Source organism: Anser cygnoides, chromosome 23 (genome assembly GCF_040182565.1).
Source record: "Anser cygnoides isolate HZ-2024a breed goose chromosome 23, Taihu_goose_T2T_genome, whole genome shotgun sequence".
Classification (NCBI taxonomy): domain Eukaryota; kingdom Metazoa; phylum Chordata; class Aves; order Anseriformes; family Anatidae; genus Anser; species Anser cygnoides.
In genome coordinates, this window is record NC_089895.1 from 639719 (window position 1) to 653858 (window position 14140).

The following is a 14140-nucleotide window of genomic DNA, read 5'->3' on the forward strand; positions in this document are numbered from 1 at the left end:
ATAACAAATCTCGCTTGTATGTAGAGTATAGCTGTATTTCTGCTGATGTTTTTCTTTCTTTTCCTACAGCTGAAAGTGCCCATGGCAGACAAACCTGGGAGCACAGTAAATTTCCGCAAGTTGCTGTTAAACCGCTGCCAGAAGGAATTTGAAAAGGACAAAGCTGACGACGATGTCTTTGAAAAGAAACAGAAAGAACTTGAAGCTGCTACCACTGTAAGTGGTATATTTCCCCATAAATTCTCAGAGAGCCCTCTGAAAAGGATCCCTTTTGAAGATGGCAGTCGACTGGGGGGGGAATATTGAAGCTGAGTTTCATTCTGTCACTTTGGCTGAATGTAATTAAAAATATTTGCCTTGATTAGTGTATTTATAACCTCTTTTTGGTTCTTATGAGAAAAAGCAAACAGGGACACCAGTGACTAGGTCTGTAAAACTGGCTCTTTTGAAGAGTTCTGTGCTCTTTGAACATACTTTTTAGAGCTGTTTTTCTGTTTTACAGCCAGAGGAGAAGACACGGCTCCATGATGAGCTGGAAGAGGCCAAGGACAAAGCCCGACGGAGATCCATTGGGAATATAAAATTCATTGGCGAGCTTTTCAAACTAAAAATGCTGACGGAGGCGATCATGCATGACTGCGTGGTAAAGCTGCTGAAAAACCATGATGAGGAGTCCCTCGAGTGCCTTTGCCGCCTGCTAACTACCATTGGCAAGGACCTGGACTTTGAGAAAGCAAAGGTAGGGCAGGATCAGAAATGAGTAATGAGGCTGGACAGGGGACGGAAAACTGGGTGTGGAGTGTTTTTATTGGAGATTTTTTTTTCCTCGTTAATTTTTGTGCATCATGAGGAGGTCATCCACTCTTCTGTGGATGTTTCATCACTACCTGGCCTTGCTCCCTCCTCTCAGGCCCTCTCTAATATTCTGTACCATCTTCAATGGTGTTATCCAATCATTACTTGTTTCCAAGTATTTCATCCAAGCACACAGTCTAAACGTACTTGACATATACCCTGTGCTTCATTTTCCAAATAGATTTTACTTCTTATCTGTAGTTTCTAAAACATTAAAGTGGTTTCTTTGCTGCTGAGGGTTTGTATTACCCAAGAATTCTACTACTGAATGTATTATTCCACGTTAAACCTAAAAAAAAAAAAACCACCACCTTGTTAGCTGCCTTAAACCCGCACCTGAAACTTGGCGGCTGCATTTATTTTGTGTCATCATCTCCAGCTATGCTGGAGTGAAGCAGCTGTTTTGCAACTGCACTGCTCCAGCATCCTCCTCCCGACTTCCCAACAAACGTGTGTGTAACACAGAGCATTACGCGCTCCCTGAGCTTCTGTTGGCACAGGCGATCTGCTTCTCCTTCGCAAAAGTCAGGCATGGGATGAAAAAGCATTTGAGGATTTCGCCAGAAATCAGTTGGACTCAGCTCTGGAAACAAACCGAGCTAATTGTCTTCAGCTGCTCAGGGCAGGGAGTTCCCTCACAGTGCACTGGGTTGCAGGGATCGCGGTGGATCAGTCCCGATCTGCATAGGGCATCCTCAGACAAACAGTGTCCCAAGCCATTTTGTGGAGCGTTGACCAAAACAGCGCAGTTTACCACTAATCCCCCAGGCTAAATACCCGCATCGTTACGTAGCAGCGTGCGCGTTGTTGATGCAAGTTTGAAAGTGCCAGAAGAGGAATATAAATCTCTCCACGTGCTTTGGGAAGAAAACAAGGTTTGACTTCTAAGCAGTAGCTGAGGTCATGTTGGATAAGTCCTGGACACTGTTTTCAGTCTTTAGTAGCACAGAAACAGAGGAAAAGCGAACTTTTTGCTGCGCTGGCCACTTCCACAACCCTGAGCTGCAGCTCGGTGCAGCCAGGAGCGGCGTGCAGCAAGGAGACGCTTTCAGATGTCATGTTTCTGGGTGTGAGAAGGTGCCTGGGTCCTGTCCTTGTGGGTTGTTATTTCTATCAAGGTTGAGAGAGAATCCTTTATTTATTTTCTGTTAATGAGGGAGACACTTAATTATGCATTTGTATTGAAGCTAAAATGTTCTTGTTAAAATTTCTGGAAAATGTCCAGAAATTTAAATATTTTTCCCGTCATTCCTAACTTTGGAAACTTTTGCTTGCTTAGCTGAAACTTTCCAGGGCAAGGCCAGAACCAAATTTTTAATGTTTGTTTAAGTGTAAAGAAAAGGATATAGCAGGTTCTTTATGAAGGGAGTGGGAAGCATTTTATAAAACTGCTCTGAAACTTTTTAAAACAGATGAAGCTGTTTAAAAAAGCCGAAGAGGCTTTTTAGAGCCTGGCAAGTCAAATTTAGACCTAGTGAAGGCTTCTGTAATGATACTACCTTGCGTCTTAGGGAAGATTTGTTTTCATTACATCATCACTTTTTGGAAGAAAAGGCATAAATAAGATGGTACATAATGCTCGTGGGGTTTTGTACTACAGCTGAGCCTGTTAAACAGCTGCTTGCTCACAGAGGCAGTGCGTCTGCCCCCCCTTCTTTTGCCTGACCCCAGCTGAGATGGCTCAGGAGGTAAAGCAATGAAGTGCCTGCAGGGTTAATTTTGTGACTATTCAGTTCCCTTAGCCAGTTTTTCTTGGGCTGAGATGAGCACATGTTGCTGGTACGAAAAGGGGGAGCTGATAGGTAGAGCAGGACTCCTTACTGGTGGCAGCTAGCCAGCAGGTCGGCTTCACTGTGCCACAGAAAAAAAGAACATCCATTTCTTTAATGTATGGCAAATTTATTCTGTACATGCAGAGGGTGTAGATAATCTGAGTAATTAAAAATGCAGTGGAAGTGTGTGCTGAATGAAGGAGGTGTCTGCAGACTCATGTCTGCACAACCCACGCTCAAATCCAACCTGTGGGTACATACGAGACCCAAAGCACCTTCTGCAATGAGCAGATCTGGGTCCCCAGCTGGGCTTCTGGCACGGAGGTGCTGTAGTACTGAGCTCACAGACTCCCCACCTCAGGGAGTATGTTCACTGTCTTCCAAGATACACTGACGATGACATTTCTCTTGTGTAGCCTCGCATGGACCAGTATTTTAATCAGATGGAGAAGATTGTGAAAGAGAGGAAAACATCTTCAAGGATTCGGTTCATGCTTCAGGACGTAATAGACCTAAGGCTGGTAGGTACCAACTCCAGTAATAACAGAGCATGTTCCCTTGCACGTCTAGGCTGGAAGAACACTGACCCAAGATCAGGGATCGTGGAAGTTACAGCAACAGTGGAATGTTAGGGGAAGATTTGTGCCCTTTATCATCCCAGAAGCCTGGCTGTTCAATGAGTGTCTCTTTTTCCATTTTTTATTTTTTTTTTTTGTATTAAGTTGTTAGACAGGTGAAATACTTTAAGCATTGGGTGTTTCAGTTCAGCTTATTGTTAGACACACACCCGGACCAGCTTCTGATAACACTGGTCCGGCCCCGCTACAGCAGACGTGCCTGAGCCCTTTTCCCACGACAGGCTTTGGATGTTCTTCCCCCATGGCAGCCCCTCTGCTCCCATCTGCCAGTCATACTGCCTAGCTGTCATCATTCCTGTGCAACTGGGGCGTAGCTGTTCCCTGCCAGCACTAACTTGTGCTGGTGGGACCAAAGCACTGTGGACCAAAGCATACCCCGCAAACTGGGGGGTCAGTGTGGTTGTAAAACAAATGAGAGCTCTTCGTCATGGCAACACGCATTGTGTAGAGCAATAACCCCGTATTAGCCCGTATTGTTGCTACAGGTAGGCATCTGCTAGGTGTTTCCTGGCCGTACCGTGTTAAACAAAAGCAAATGGAGTCTGTGCTCTGTCAGAGTGCGATGATGTGGACCCACCATCAAACGCCAGAACTGAAGAGTAGGAAGTACTCTGGCGCAGATGTCAAAACACACAGAGCAGGCATGGGCCTGCCCGTCTTGTAATCCCACCAGGATTTTGAACACAGCCAAGCTGTTAGACCTGGGGTCTCGGTGAAGGGCATCTGTACGCCGGCTGAAGATGTGACTGCAGCTTGCACAAACATTCCCAAATAGCTGTAATTTCACCCTTACAGGTGCTGGTAGCAGCGCGGCTTTAGCAGTGCTGGCCTCAAGACAGCACTTGACTGAAGCCCTGAGTGGGTTTTGCTCTTACCTCAAATGGCTGTTTTGGGGTTTTGTACAGACTGAAGTCACTGTTTCAACTACAGGGTACGCAAAGATAATTAACTCAAAAATTGTATTGAAGTTGTAGCAAGATCAAGAGGTAGTCTGGTTAATTTGGGGGATCTGTGCAGTGTATGGTTGAATAGACACATCAAGCAGTAGAAATGTTTTGCAGAGACACATCACCTCTCTGCAGGATTCTTGTCTTAGCCATCACGATCCCTGGAGTGACAAAGCACCATCTCCAGATAAAATGCAGTCACTTCTTTATTTTCAGAGTTTCATGTTTTTCCTCAAGCTTGGAGGAAGTGTTCCAATGAGCACTGTCAATAATAAACAGAGAGTGAGAGTAACAGCAGTCTCCCTCTAGCCCATCTCTTCCTTGACCTAGGAAGACTGGAAAGCTGGAAATGTGCTAGGGGTTAATAAGGATTGAATTCAGTCATGTCTCTCCAGAGTCAGGTCCTCACTGCAGCCTTCAATCTCCACCAATACACACACCATAGCCTACATACGGAGTATATACCTCTGACCTGTGGTGCTGCAGTAACCATGTCAGCAACATCGCCCAGCTCCACAAAGCTTCCTCCAGTCCCTCTGAGAGCGCGCCACTAACACGTCACAAGGGTGGCAGGGTTAGGCCTTGCTCACCGTACTCGGAATACCCCATTTCCAATGCTCTGCTCCCAGAAGTATCGCTGAGCACATTTGTTTCTCTCCTAGTGTAACTGGGTTTCGCGGAGAGCAGACCAAGGCCCGAAGACCATCGAGCAGATTCATAAAGAAGCCAAGATTGAAGAGCAAGAAGAACAGAGGAAAGTCCAACAACTCATGACCAAAGAGAAGAGGAGACCGGGTAAAGTAAAAGCCAAGTTGGCTGCTCGTTTCACTCATTTCAAATCCAGTGGCCATAGTCAGAACCCCACATAAAAGAAAGTATGTTTCTTCCTAAGTGTAATGAGCAAAGGAATTTGGGGCCTTATTATGGCCGAAGCTGGAAGAGGAACAATCTTACTGTGGGTTGGCTGTGTGGGGTTTTTTTTGGACAAATCCCTTGGTAGAAATAAACATCACAGGCCAGTAGTGCTTGAGTTTTGTATTTGTGCAAACCACATTTGATTTTGTGACAGGCTGCCAGAAATCTGTTGTAACAAGTTACTACACAGGAGTCAGGTTTGCCATCCATTCTTACTTACAGCAGCATCTGATTTCAAGAGAATAACATCTGATATCCAGAGTAACCATATTGTCTTGTAAGGTGTTAACTCTGCGTGAGAAAACGTTCTAGCATTACCTTAAATTGCTACTGGCCCTTGAAGTTGACGCTCACCTGAAGGTCAATTTGAAGTGACAGGTGCTTCTCAGAGGCATAGGGCCAAACCAGGAAAATCTTCTTGGTTCCTGAGGCATGGTAGTCCCTTGTGCTGGCTTAAAGCGTGCTCCTTGCTTTGTCCAGCCACAGCAAGGCACTGTTTTGCAGCATGAATGATCAGAACAGTGTCTTCCCTTCCAAAAAGGCTGGAAATAATTTTGTGAAAGTATAGAGTAGCTTTAAAACAAATTGCAACTAGGATGACGTTAAAATATCCATTACAGTACAAATAGAAATCAGGTGGAATAAAAGTGCCAGTGAGAGCAGAATTGCACAGAGAACTTTCAATATGGATTCTGGGGATAAAGGCACATGTTCTAGTAAAATGGATTAGCAAGCAGGGAAAACAAAGACTGGGACTGAGGAGTGCATGGAAACGTGTCATCTTTGGAATTCCTTAATACGAAGGATTATTAAAGTGCTGTGAAAACAGGCCATAAAGAAAATACAATAGACTTCATTTTAGTTATTCTGAAATTGGTATCAGAAGAAGGTAAGGAACTTGTGACTACTTGGATGGGTCTTGGTTTCCTTGGATAGAAACATGCCATCTTCTTTTTCTCCTTGTGTTGAACTTGGAGTCTCCCAGGGTCCTGCTGGGGACGAGCTGAAGGTGGTTGTGTTTGTTGTATGGCAGGTGTCCAGCGGGTCGATGAAGGCGGTTGGAACACTGTGCAGGGGGCGAAGAACAGCAGAGTGCTGGACCCCACCAAGTTCCTTAAAATCACCAAGGTAGGTGCCAGCACAGGACTCATTCAGAGCAACAAGATGTCAAGGTCATACCTGATTGCATCTGTCCATCTAGGAGAGACTGTTACAGAGTTCACAGGTCAAAATCTGTGATTTGGGGGTATTTTAACTACCTAGAGTTAGTACTGTGCATGAAAAATGCACAAAGGAAAGCCCCATTGCCTTCTAAATGTTTCTATTCTGGTTGTTGTAAGGGACAGCAGTACACATACACTTGCCTAGGTTTGTAGTGTCCTTTTAGTGACACAGAAGTTCTCTAAGTTGAGAAAGTGCATTTTATCAAATGATGAAAAGAGAATGTAAGTTGGGTAACTGTCTGATGCTGATGCAGCACATCAAAGGACTGTTACAGGAGTGTGAAACACCTGGCCGTATGAACCCTTTGCCTCAAATACTTAAGAGCCATTCTGATGCTGCTTAGTAGAAGGGATTCCACGTGCAATTTGAAAACAACATGTTCTTATCATATCACAGATAGCAGCACTCCAGGCTTAAAAGGTTCAGGTAGTATGAGAAGAGCTGTGTCCACTTTTACCGTGTTTCTGGACTTGTATGCAATGCAGTTGCATCTGTCAGTATGCGATACACGTCCACATCCATCCTCCGTGTGAGCACCTTCCTGTTATTTGCTTTTGGAGTGATGTTTTTGCAGCATTTATCTCAGGCTGCAAGTTAGGCAAGCTAGGAGATTATTCCATTGTTAATGGTCTTCAGAACAGCCGTGGGATTTGTCGCCAAGGAGAACTCAGTCTGACATAAATCAGGGTGATTCCCAGACATTCCTGTGTCCCAGTTAATGTCACTTTCCCTGAATTTTACTCTCAGTGCCCAGATGTTCAGAGAGCTGTAAAGTAGAACCTGGATAGACTGCAGCCTTTCTGCAGATCAGGCTCAGTTTGTTCCTTGTGAAAGTCATAAAACAGACTCCAGAACTTAATTATCAAGAGGGATTCAGCCTGCTTTTGTCTGGGCTTACAGCTCATGTGGGAAAAGTCCTTCTACTCCGTTTAGTGCAATTACAGTACAAATAGACCTAGCTCCACAACAGCAGCATTACTGGGAGGTGAGAGGAGCTTGTACAAAGAGATCTGCAGGGTCACAACCTCCCTGTCAATAAGTTCGCCTACTGAGCATTGTAAAATCAATGTTCTCTTCTTGTCAAGAGGCTATTTTTCCCTCCAAGTTTGCAACCTATTGTTGTTCTTTGCCCTGTAAATTCTGTTTGTTACTGTGCAGATTTCCCCCAAAGCCATGACTAGTAGGTGGAGTGGACACCACAGGACCATTTTACTCACCACAAACAAGCTGAATGTCTTCCGAGTACTGATACACTGCACCTTTTCCTCCTTAGTGAGCTTCATAGTTCCTAATAAAATAAAGATCCTGGTCATTATAAATGTTTTTCATTGACACTCTGGAAGAGGTTGTTTGTAATGACCTTTGTTTGTCGCATCCTCTGTCTTTGGCTAGAGTTCAGTCTTCCAAAAATGCATTAAAGTGTATTTTGGTATTCACATGATGGGTATCGTTACAAAAGAAGTAGCCCATTTGTAAATAAGATGCAAGATTTTCCCTTGTAACCACATGTACTGATGTGTTTTACAGCCCACAATAGATGAGAAGATTCAGCTTGTGCCTAAAGCCCAGTTGGGCAGCTGGGGAAAAGGCAGCAGTGGTGGAGCAAAGGCAAGCGAGATGGGTAAGTCAGGACAAGTTCTCACGCTCTGCTTTTCTACCAGCTGTCCTTGCCAGGAGTGGATTTGGGTGGGAATGCTCACAAATGCATTTCCTAAATCACACTGTCCTGCAATGGTAACACAACAGCAAAAGTAGGAGCATCCATTGTTTGAGGTGAGATTCAGCTGCGCACTTAGCTCAGAAAAGAAAAACAGAAGGTGCAGTCGGGATAGATGTTGAATGGTTGTTGGTTTGGGGTGTTTTTTAAGTAATCAGATGCGCAAGGCTCCACCACCACTAATTAGCTCTAAGCAGATGTATCCTCCTGCTTTGCCTCCAAAGTGAGACCTGTCCTGTGGCTCACCAGGATGGGAAAGGGGGGAGGGGGGTAGGCAGGAGAAGAAGGCAGGAAAGTATTTTTTCCCAAAAGAGTTTTTCATCTTGACACAACCAGCAGGTGAATCATTACAGTAATCCAGCCCCAAAAGACAAACAGCATTCATATGGAACGCTGGCATTACCGTGAATCTGGTACGTTACAGGGATATCTGCGCTTGTGACTGCCTGATAAGCGGGGATGAAGAGGAGCAGGGCCTTCCCATGCGTTCTCTCCCCATCTCTCTGGAAACAGCCATTGCTTAAATGATTTTGCGATGCTGAGGTGTCAGCAGCTACTGACCTTCTTGTCCCTTTTCCCTGTGTTGTCTTTACAATCTCCCAGACTCTTTACGACCAAGTGCCACTAGTTTGAACAGATTTTCTGCACTGCAGCCTCCAGTCTCATCTGTATCTGCCTCATCTGCATCCTCAGAATTAGATTCTCGCAGGGCCTTAACTAGGTAAGGTTCGGTCCCTTCGGCTGTCTGTACGCTTGCGCTTTTCACTTGCTGCTCTAGTTGCTAGTAGCATGCAGAAAGAAGAGAATTTCCTCAAGTTTCCAGGAATAGCTGGGTCGTTTTTCCCTCTGTGTATTTTGAATTAACTTAAAACACATTAATCTTTTATACTATCATAGGAGAGACAGGTGGTATTAATTTTTAAAGCAGTTATGGTGAATGTTTTAGTTTCCATTTCTCAGCCCCCCTTTATCTAAAGGATATATTTGTTAGTAGTTTATAACATGCTCAAAACTGTTCAGAAAAAATGTAATAAATAGGTGTGAAGGTTGAACTCAGTGGTAATATATTAAGCCAGGTCATTTGTTTTGTTTATCCAGAAAATGTGCCTAAAACCTTGCACAAATTTAGCAAGGCTCTTCGATTTCAGAGGCTGTCTCTGACCCCTGCCCATTAGCTGTGACCAAGCCTGCCCATGCATCCACATCATGCGATGCATACATAAGGCTACGCAGTCCTGTCACGTGCCCTGATTTCACCAGGCCTACAGCCACTCCAGCTTGTAGCATGAAACATATATTAAACCTCAATAATTTAGTAACTCAAGACATGCTTTATAAATGTACAGTTCACTTAGAATGTCACTAGTTCTTCCTACCAGCGCTCACCAGCTGCCATACTGCTTTGTCAGTCTGTCGCTCTGAAGTTTTCCTCAAGCTTATTCCTTTCTTTTTAACCTAAAACTCTGGCTTACCTAGAGATTATTCCATTTGGGTAACATTTTGCACATCTTACTCATTGACACATTAATTAATAGGACAGGTCCTTGTCACCTGTTGCTGATAGCCTTCAATATTCTGAAGATATTTTTCAATAAATGAGTAAAAATACACCGCTCAGAGTATTTCACAGTAAATCAGTGCTTTTACATCATAAATGTCACCATTCTGCATTTAAAATGGGTGCTACAAGGACTTCATTGCTTTTCCACGTATTCTCTAGGAAGCATTGTCTCTGCCTGTCTGCTCTGAATATTTGTTCTGAGTAAGTTTGTGCATCTCTGAGACTTGAGTCGATTTTGATTATATTCTGTGTAGCAACAGCTGTAAAAAGTAGAGACGACAGTCCTGCTGGTATGCTGCTGCTGTTTGTTTGTTCGTTTGTTTGTTTTTTTCCTGCAAATACTAGAAAGCTGTCCAGTATCTTTTCTAACACCAGAATTGCGAGCAGGGGTTACTCGTACTGTAAATGTGTGTGGTTTTGTTCTGCAGTCGCGGGAGCACGGGCCGGGAGAAGAATGACAAACCTCTCCCGCCTTCCCTCTCCCGTCCCAACACCTTCCTACGGGGCAGCAGCAGTAAAGAGCTGCTGCTCGACAATCAGGCACAAGAGGAGCAGCGGAGAGAGATGCTGGAGACGGTGAAGCAGTTAACAGGCGGCATGGAGATGGACAGAAACAGCACAGAGGCAGAGAGGAACAAAGCCAAGGAGTCTGGTAAGCTGCTCATCTGTGCTCGGGGAATCTAGCTGAATGCGTGAAAAGGCTTAAGGGGAGAATCTGTAAGTAAAAGTGACAGATTTCTGTGCAGCGATGTGAGTATTTGGCCCACAGTGACGCATTGTCAGGCTGTGATAGTTGAGATCTGCCTCCCAAAGGTTTGTAACACGACTGGTTTATACAGGCCTTAGCATCATCTCCTATCGTCAACTCCTTAGGATTCACTGGAGCTGAAAGGCTGCAGATACCAGTAAATGGCATTGTCCTTCCTACTGATACCCATTGTTACCACTGGTCTCTGGGACAGAAGTCCCCAAAATCAAGGGGCATCCTCTCACTTCATCTTGTATCCTAAACCTGTCTCCTGTGATAAGTCATAGAGACAAGGTTTGAGGAGAATCAGAATACAGCGTGTTGTGTGCTTGGAGGGGCCTTCCTGGTTATTTAAGGGAGATTTGGGTTTGTGTCTGTCGTTTGTTAATCACCAGCTGGTTACAGAAATCACAACTACAGGATAAAATCAGGTGCGTGTCCAGCTCCCAGTCACCGTCTCTCTGGGGTACTGTAGCCTCCTCCCCAGGCCAGAGCAGAGGTCGGGATTGTTTTAATGGTCCCCAGGCATAATTCTGGAGCCGAGCATTTTCAGTGCAATGCCACATGCGTTCTCCTGCATCTGCATTTCCTCCAAGCTTCTGCGTGCTGCAGATCCCATTGATTTCAGCAGTGTTCATATATGCTGCAATCTACAAGGCCAAAATCCCTGATCAGTTCTGCAGTTGCCTCTTCAGTGTCCAGTAAAGCCCTGTCTACCCATCCTGAACATGAGCAGCCATCTGGGGCAGGGACAGACCGTGCACAGTATCTTTTTAGCGCTGCCTTATTGCCAACCCTCATCCCAAGCAGGTCTCAATGCAGCGTGGTGTTAGCACCCGCTGGGGTGGCTTGTCACCTCGTCAGTGCTGCAGCTCCCGCTTTTTGATCCTGCCAGCTTGAGGTGATTTGTTAGTGAGAAAGTATTGAGGACATTTAAGATGACATTGCCTGTGGACACAGCTTTTGCAATAGGTACAGCGTTTTGCTTCTTCGTTATGAAACGTCTAGAAACTGTTAATGCAGTAGAAGTGGCGAGGAATACATCTTGACCCCCCACGACACAGCACACTGATCGCTTCGGGAGGAAGGTTCATAAAAGACTTCATGGGAAGCAAGGTTTTGGGGTTTGGGAATGTGACCAGGAGGTTACCTGGGTTGGCTGCCCATCACAGTCAGCATGTTTAAAATTTGTAGCATACTGTTAAGAGCTCCTGTAACAGCTCAAAGCATAATTATTTAATATTGATAGTGCTTTGAAGGTGTTGCATCCCATGTCACTGCCGTTGTTTCTACAAGATTTGCAGCGTTACTGGGAGTTCATATAGGGGAAAATGTAACTAAGAAAGAAGCAATGCAGGCCTGATGATGAGTCAGGAAACACACCCCGTGCTTGTTATTTCAGCCATCGCATTCCTGCTTGTAAATCATCTTTGTTCCAGTTATCACAGCAAAGCTTGCTACGGACTGCGGCTGGCCAGCCAGCAGGAACGGCTCTGACTTCTGTTTTCAAAATGTCATCTTTGGAAACAGTTCTGATTTTCCTTTTCCAAATGCTTTTTTTGTTTCTACCAGTCAAGCCAGAAGCTCCCCCAGCTCCAGTGCAAGAGAAGCCTTCGCTATCAGAAGAAGAAATAGAGAGAAAATGCAAATCTATCATTGATGAGTTCTTGCATATTAATGATTTTAAGGTAAGCAAAATGAGAACCTTGTGTAGCAGAAAGATCTGCAGCTGTGGGGCTTGAGAGCGTTTTCTCTCCAGGAGCAGTGGAAGCACCCGGTTCTCACAGAGGTAGCAGAAGCAGTGAGGCCTGTTGAAATTTGGGTGGCAGCTGCTCCGTGAGTGTTTTCTGCCCTGCTGGTAGTAGGAAAAATAGGCCAGTTTGTGCGTTTTAAGTAGGAAGATGTATGTGTTTCTGTCATGAATCACTGAGCAGCTCCATAATAACTGCAATTTTGGAAGCAGAAAAGCTAGTGGGAAAATAAACTGAGGTTTTCATTTAGTTATCAAAGCATGTGCTGTTGTGATCTGGAGGCAGATAAAGCAATACTAAATATTGAACAAACCACTCTAGAGTATTTTTAATAAACATTGAAAATTACTGAGCAGCTGTCATCACTTCCTAGTTAAAGGTTGCAATTTTGTTTCCCTTGTAAATGGATCTGTAGCCTGTCCAGGGAGTTTACAAGAAGTATTACATTTGCTGCAGAACCAAATGGTTTGATCTTTTGCTGAAGTAAATTCTAGAAACGCACAAAGTTTGAAATGACAGTGCTAGGGAATTCCTAGCTTGGCACCCTAAAAATAGTATTGCTTCTTGCACTTCATAGTGTTCCCAATTAAAATCAGGAAGGGTAGTATCCTTACAGCTTGTTTGGGGCTCACATCTAGTTACCAGGACAAGTTTGTCCCAGAGTTCTTATCAGAAGAAAATTCTGATGTGGAGAAAAAATATTCTTTGATTTGCAATATCCCCAAGCTTGCTGGCCTGGCAGATCTCAGCAGGAGGAGGCAGAGGACAGCTGGGCCAGTTAACAAAGTAGTCTCTGGTCCTTTTTCAGGTAGACTTCAAAGTCTAACCCCTGGATGTCCAGGGCTAAAAGAGGTGCTTCAGTTTCTGGTTTCTGTGCTTGCAAATACGATGACTTTGGTTTTTTTTTTTTATGGCTGGATGGGAATACAGTTGAATTGTGTTAGACAAGTGTCCATCTGCTTAAAAAGGACGTCAGACTGAGGCAGCACATTTGCAGTAAGGAATTACTTGATAACTTTAAAATCTCAATGCCCTTCATATGTGGTATGTGACAAAGTTTCTGACAAACGCAGCTTAAACTCGCATTAATAGGCCATATATGAGTGCATATGTTAATGTAGGATATAGCAAAGGAATAGTGTTGAGTTTAGTCTTTGCTATTTAACCTGCCTGTAAATGAAAGCCGTTGAGCTTTCATTTCGTTGAGCATATGTCAGTGCCCAGTGCCAGCAGGGCCAACCAGCGGCATGGTCACCTCTCTGTCCTGGAGACGCGGGGATCCGTCAGGCACCTCTGATCTCTGACCTGAGCACGTGGTCTGGGACTGCTGAATCCTGACCTGCGGAAAGCAGCCAGCTGGGGCCTCCAGCAATGCAGCTGGGGCTGCCAGCTCTTGATAACTAAGACAAAGAGCAGATGTGTGTAGCTAGGGGACTGTTGAGATCCACTGGGCTGAACCTAGGAAGTTGGTGGAAGATCTTTGCAGATGACAATGGACATCGTTTGAAGTGTGACAGAGCATTTCTCTGAAAGTCTGTATTTAAGAGCATTTTATTTGCTTAGGTTGCAAAATGTACATGCCAGAAAGTAGAAACTTTATAAAGAGGAGGTTTTCCTCTACATGGTACCCACGTTTTCTGCTTCTTTATATGGTGTGTTTTTGTAAGCAGGCATTTCTGTGCCAGGCCAGATATTTCATCTTTTTGACTTGGCTTGATATTTTATGAAATGATAGGCATTTTGGTGGCATCCAGAAGACAATTCCTGTCCTTACACTTAGCAGCCAAGCTGTACCCTGGAGCATGATAGTTTATTTTAAAAATTCTGTTGCCTGTGCAGTCTAAATTCTCATCTTCTTTTTAATTCCTGATTGTCATTACAGTGGTGATTTGTGATGAGGTTCCACAGCCTAGTACAGCACCTTTGTCTTCAATAAATACTCACTTTCAAAAGAAAAATCAAAGCCAGGAGTCTCCTGACCTGCCATCAGAAAAATCCCCATCCCATACTCC

The 14140-nt window shown here is 44.4% G+C and overlaps 1 protein-coding gene across 18 annotated transcripts in view; it reads left to right on the forward strand.

Moving 5' to 3' along the window:
* The window catches only part of EIF4G3 (eukaryotic translation initiation factor 4 gamma 3), a 154878-nt gene that overhangs the window by 127839 nt on the left and 12899 nt on the right, over positions 1-14140 (forward strand). For all 18 annotated transcript variants that reach the window (XM_066981955.1, XM_066981957.1, XM_066981963.1 and 15 more), the window contains 9 exons: positions 70-216; positions 503-739; positions 3044-3148; positions 4875-5007; positions 6161-6255; positions 7879-7972; positions 8672-8789; positions 10058-10281; positions 11950-12065. In XM_066981955.1, coding sequence (XP_066838056.1) covers positions 70-216; positions 503-739; positions 3044-3148; positions 4875-5007; positions 6161-6255; positions 7879-7972; positions 8672-8789; positions 10058-10281; positions 11950-12065 — 1269 coding nt within the window. The remainder of the gene's footprint in view (positions 1-69; positions 217-502; positions 740-3043; positions 3149-4874; positions 5008-6160; positions 6256-7878; positions 7973-8671; positions 8790-10057; positions 10282-11949; positions 12066-14140) is intronic.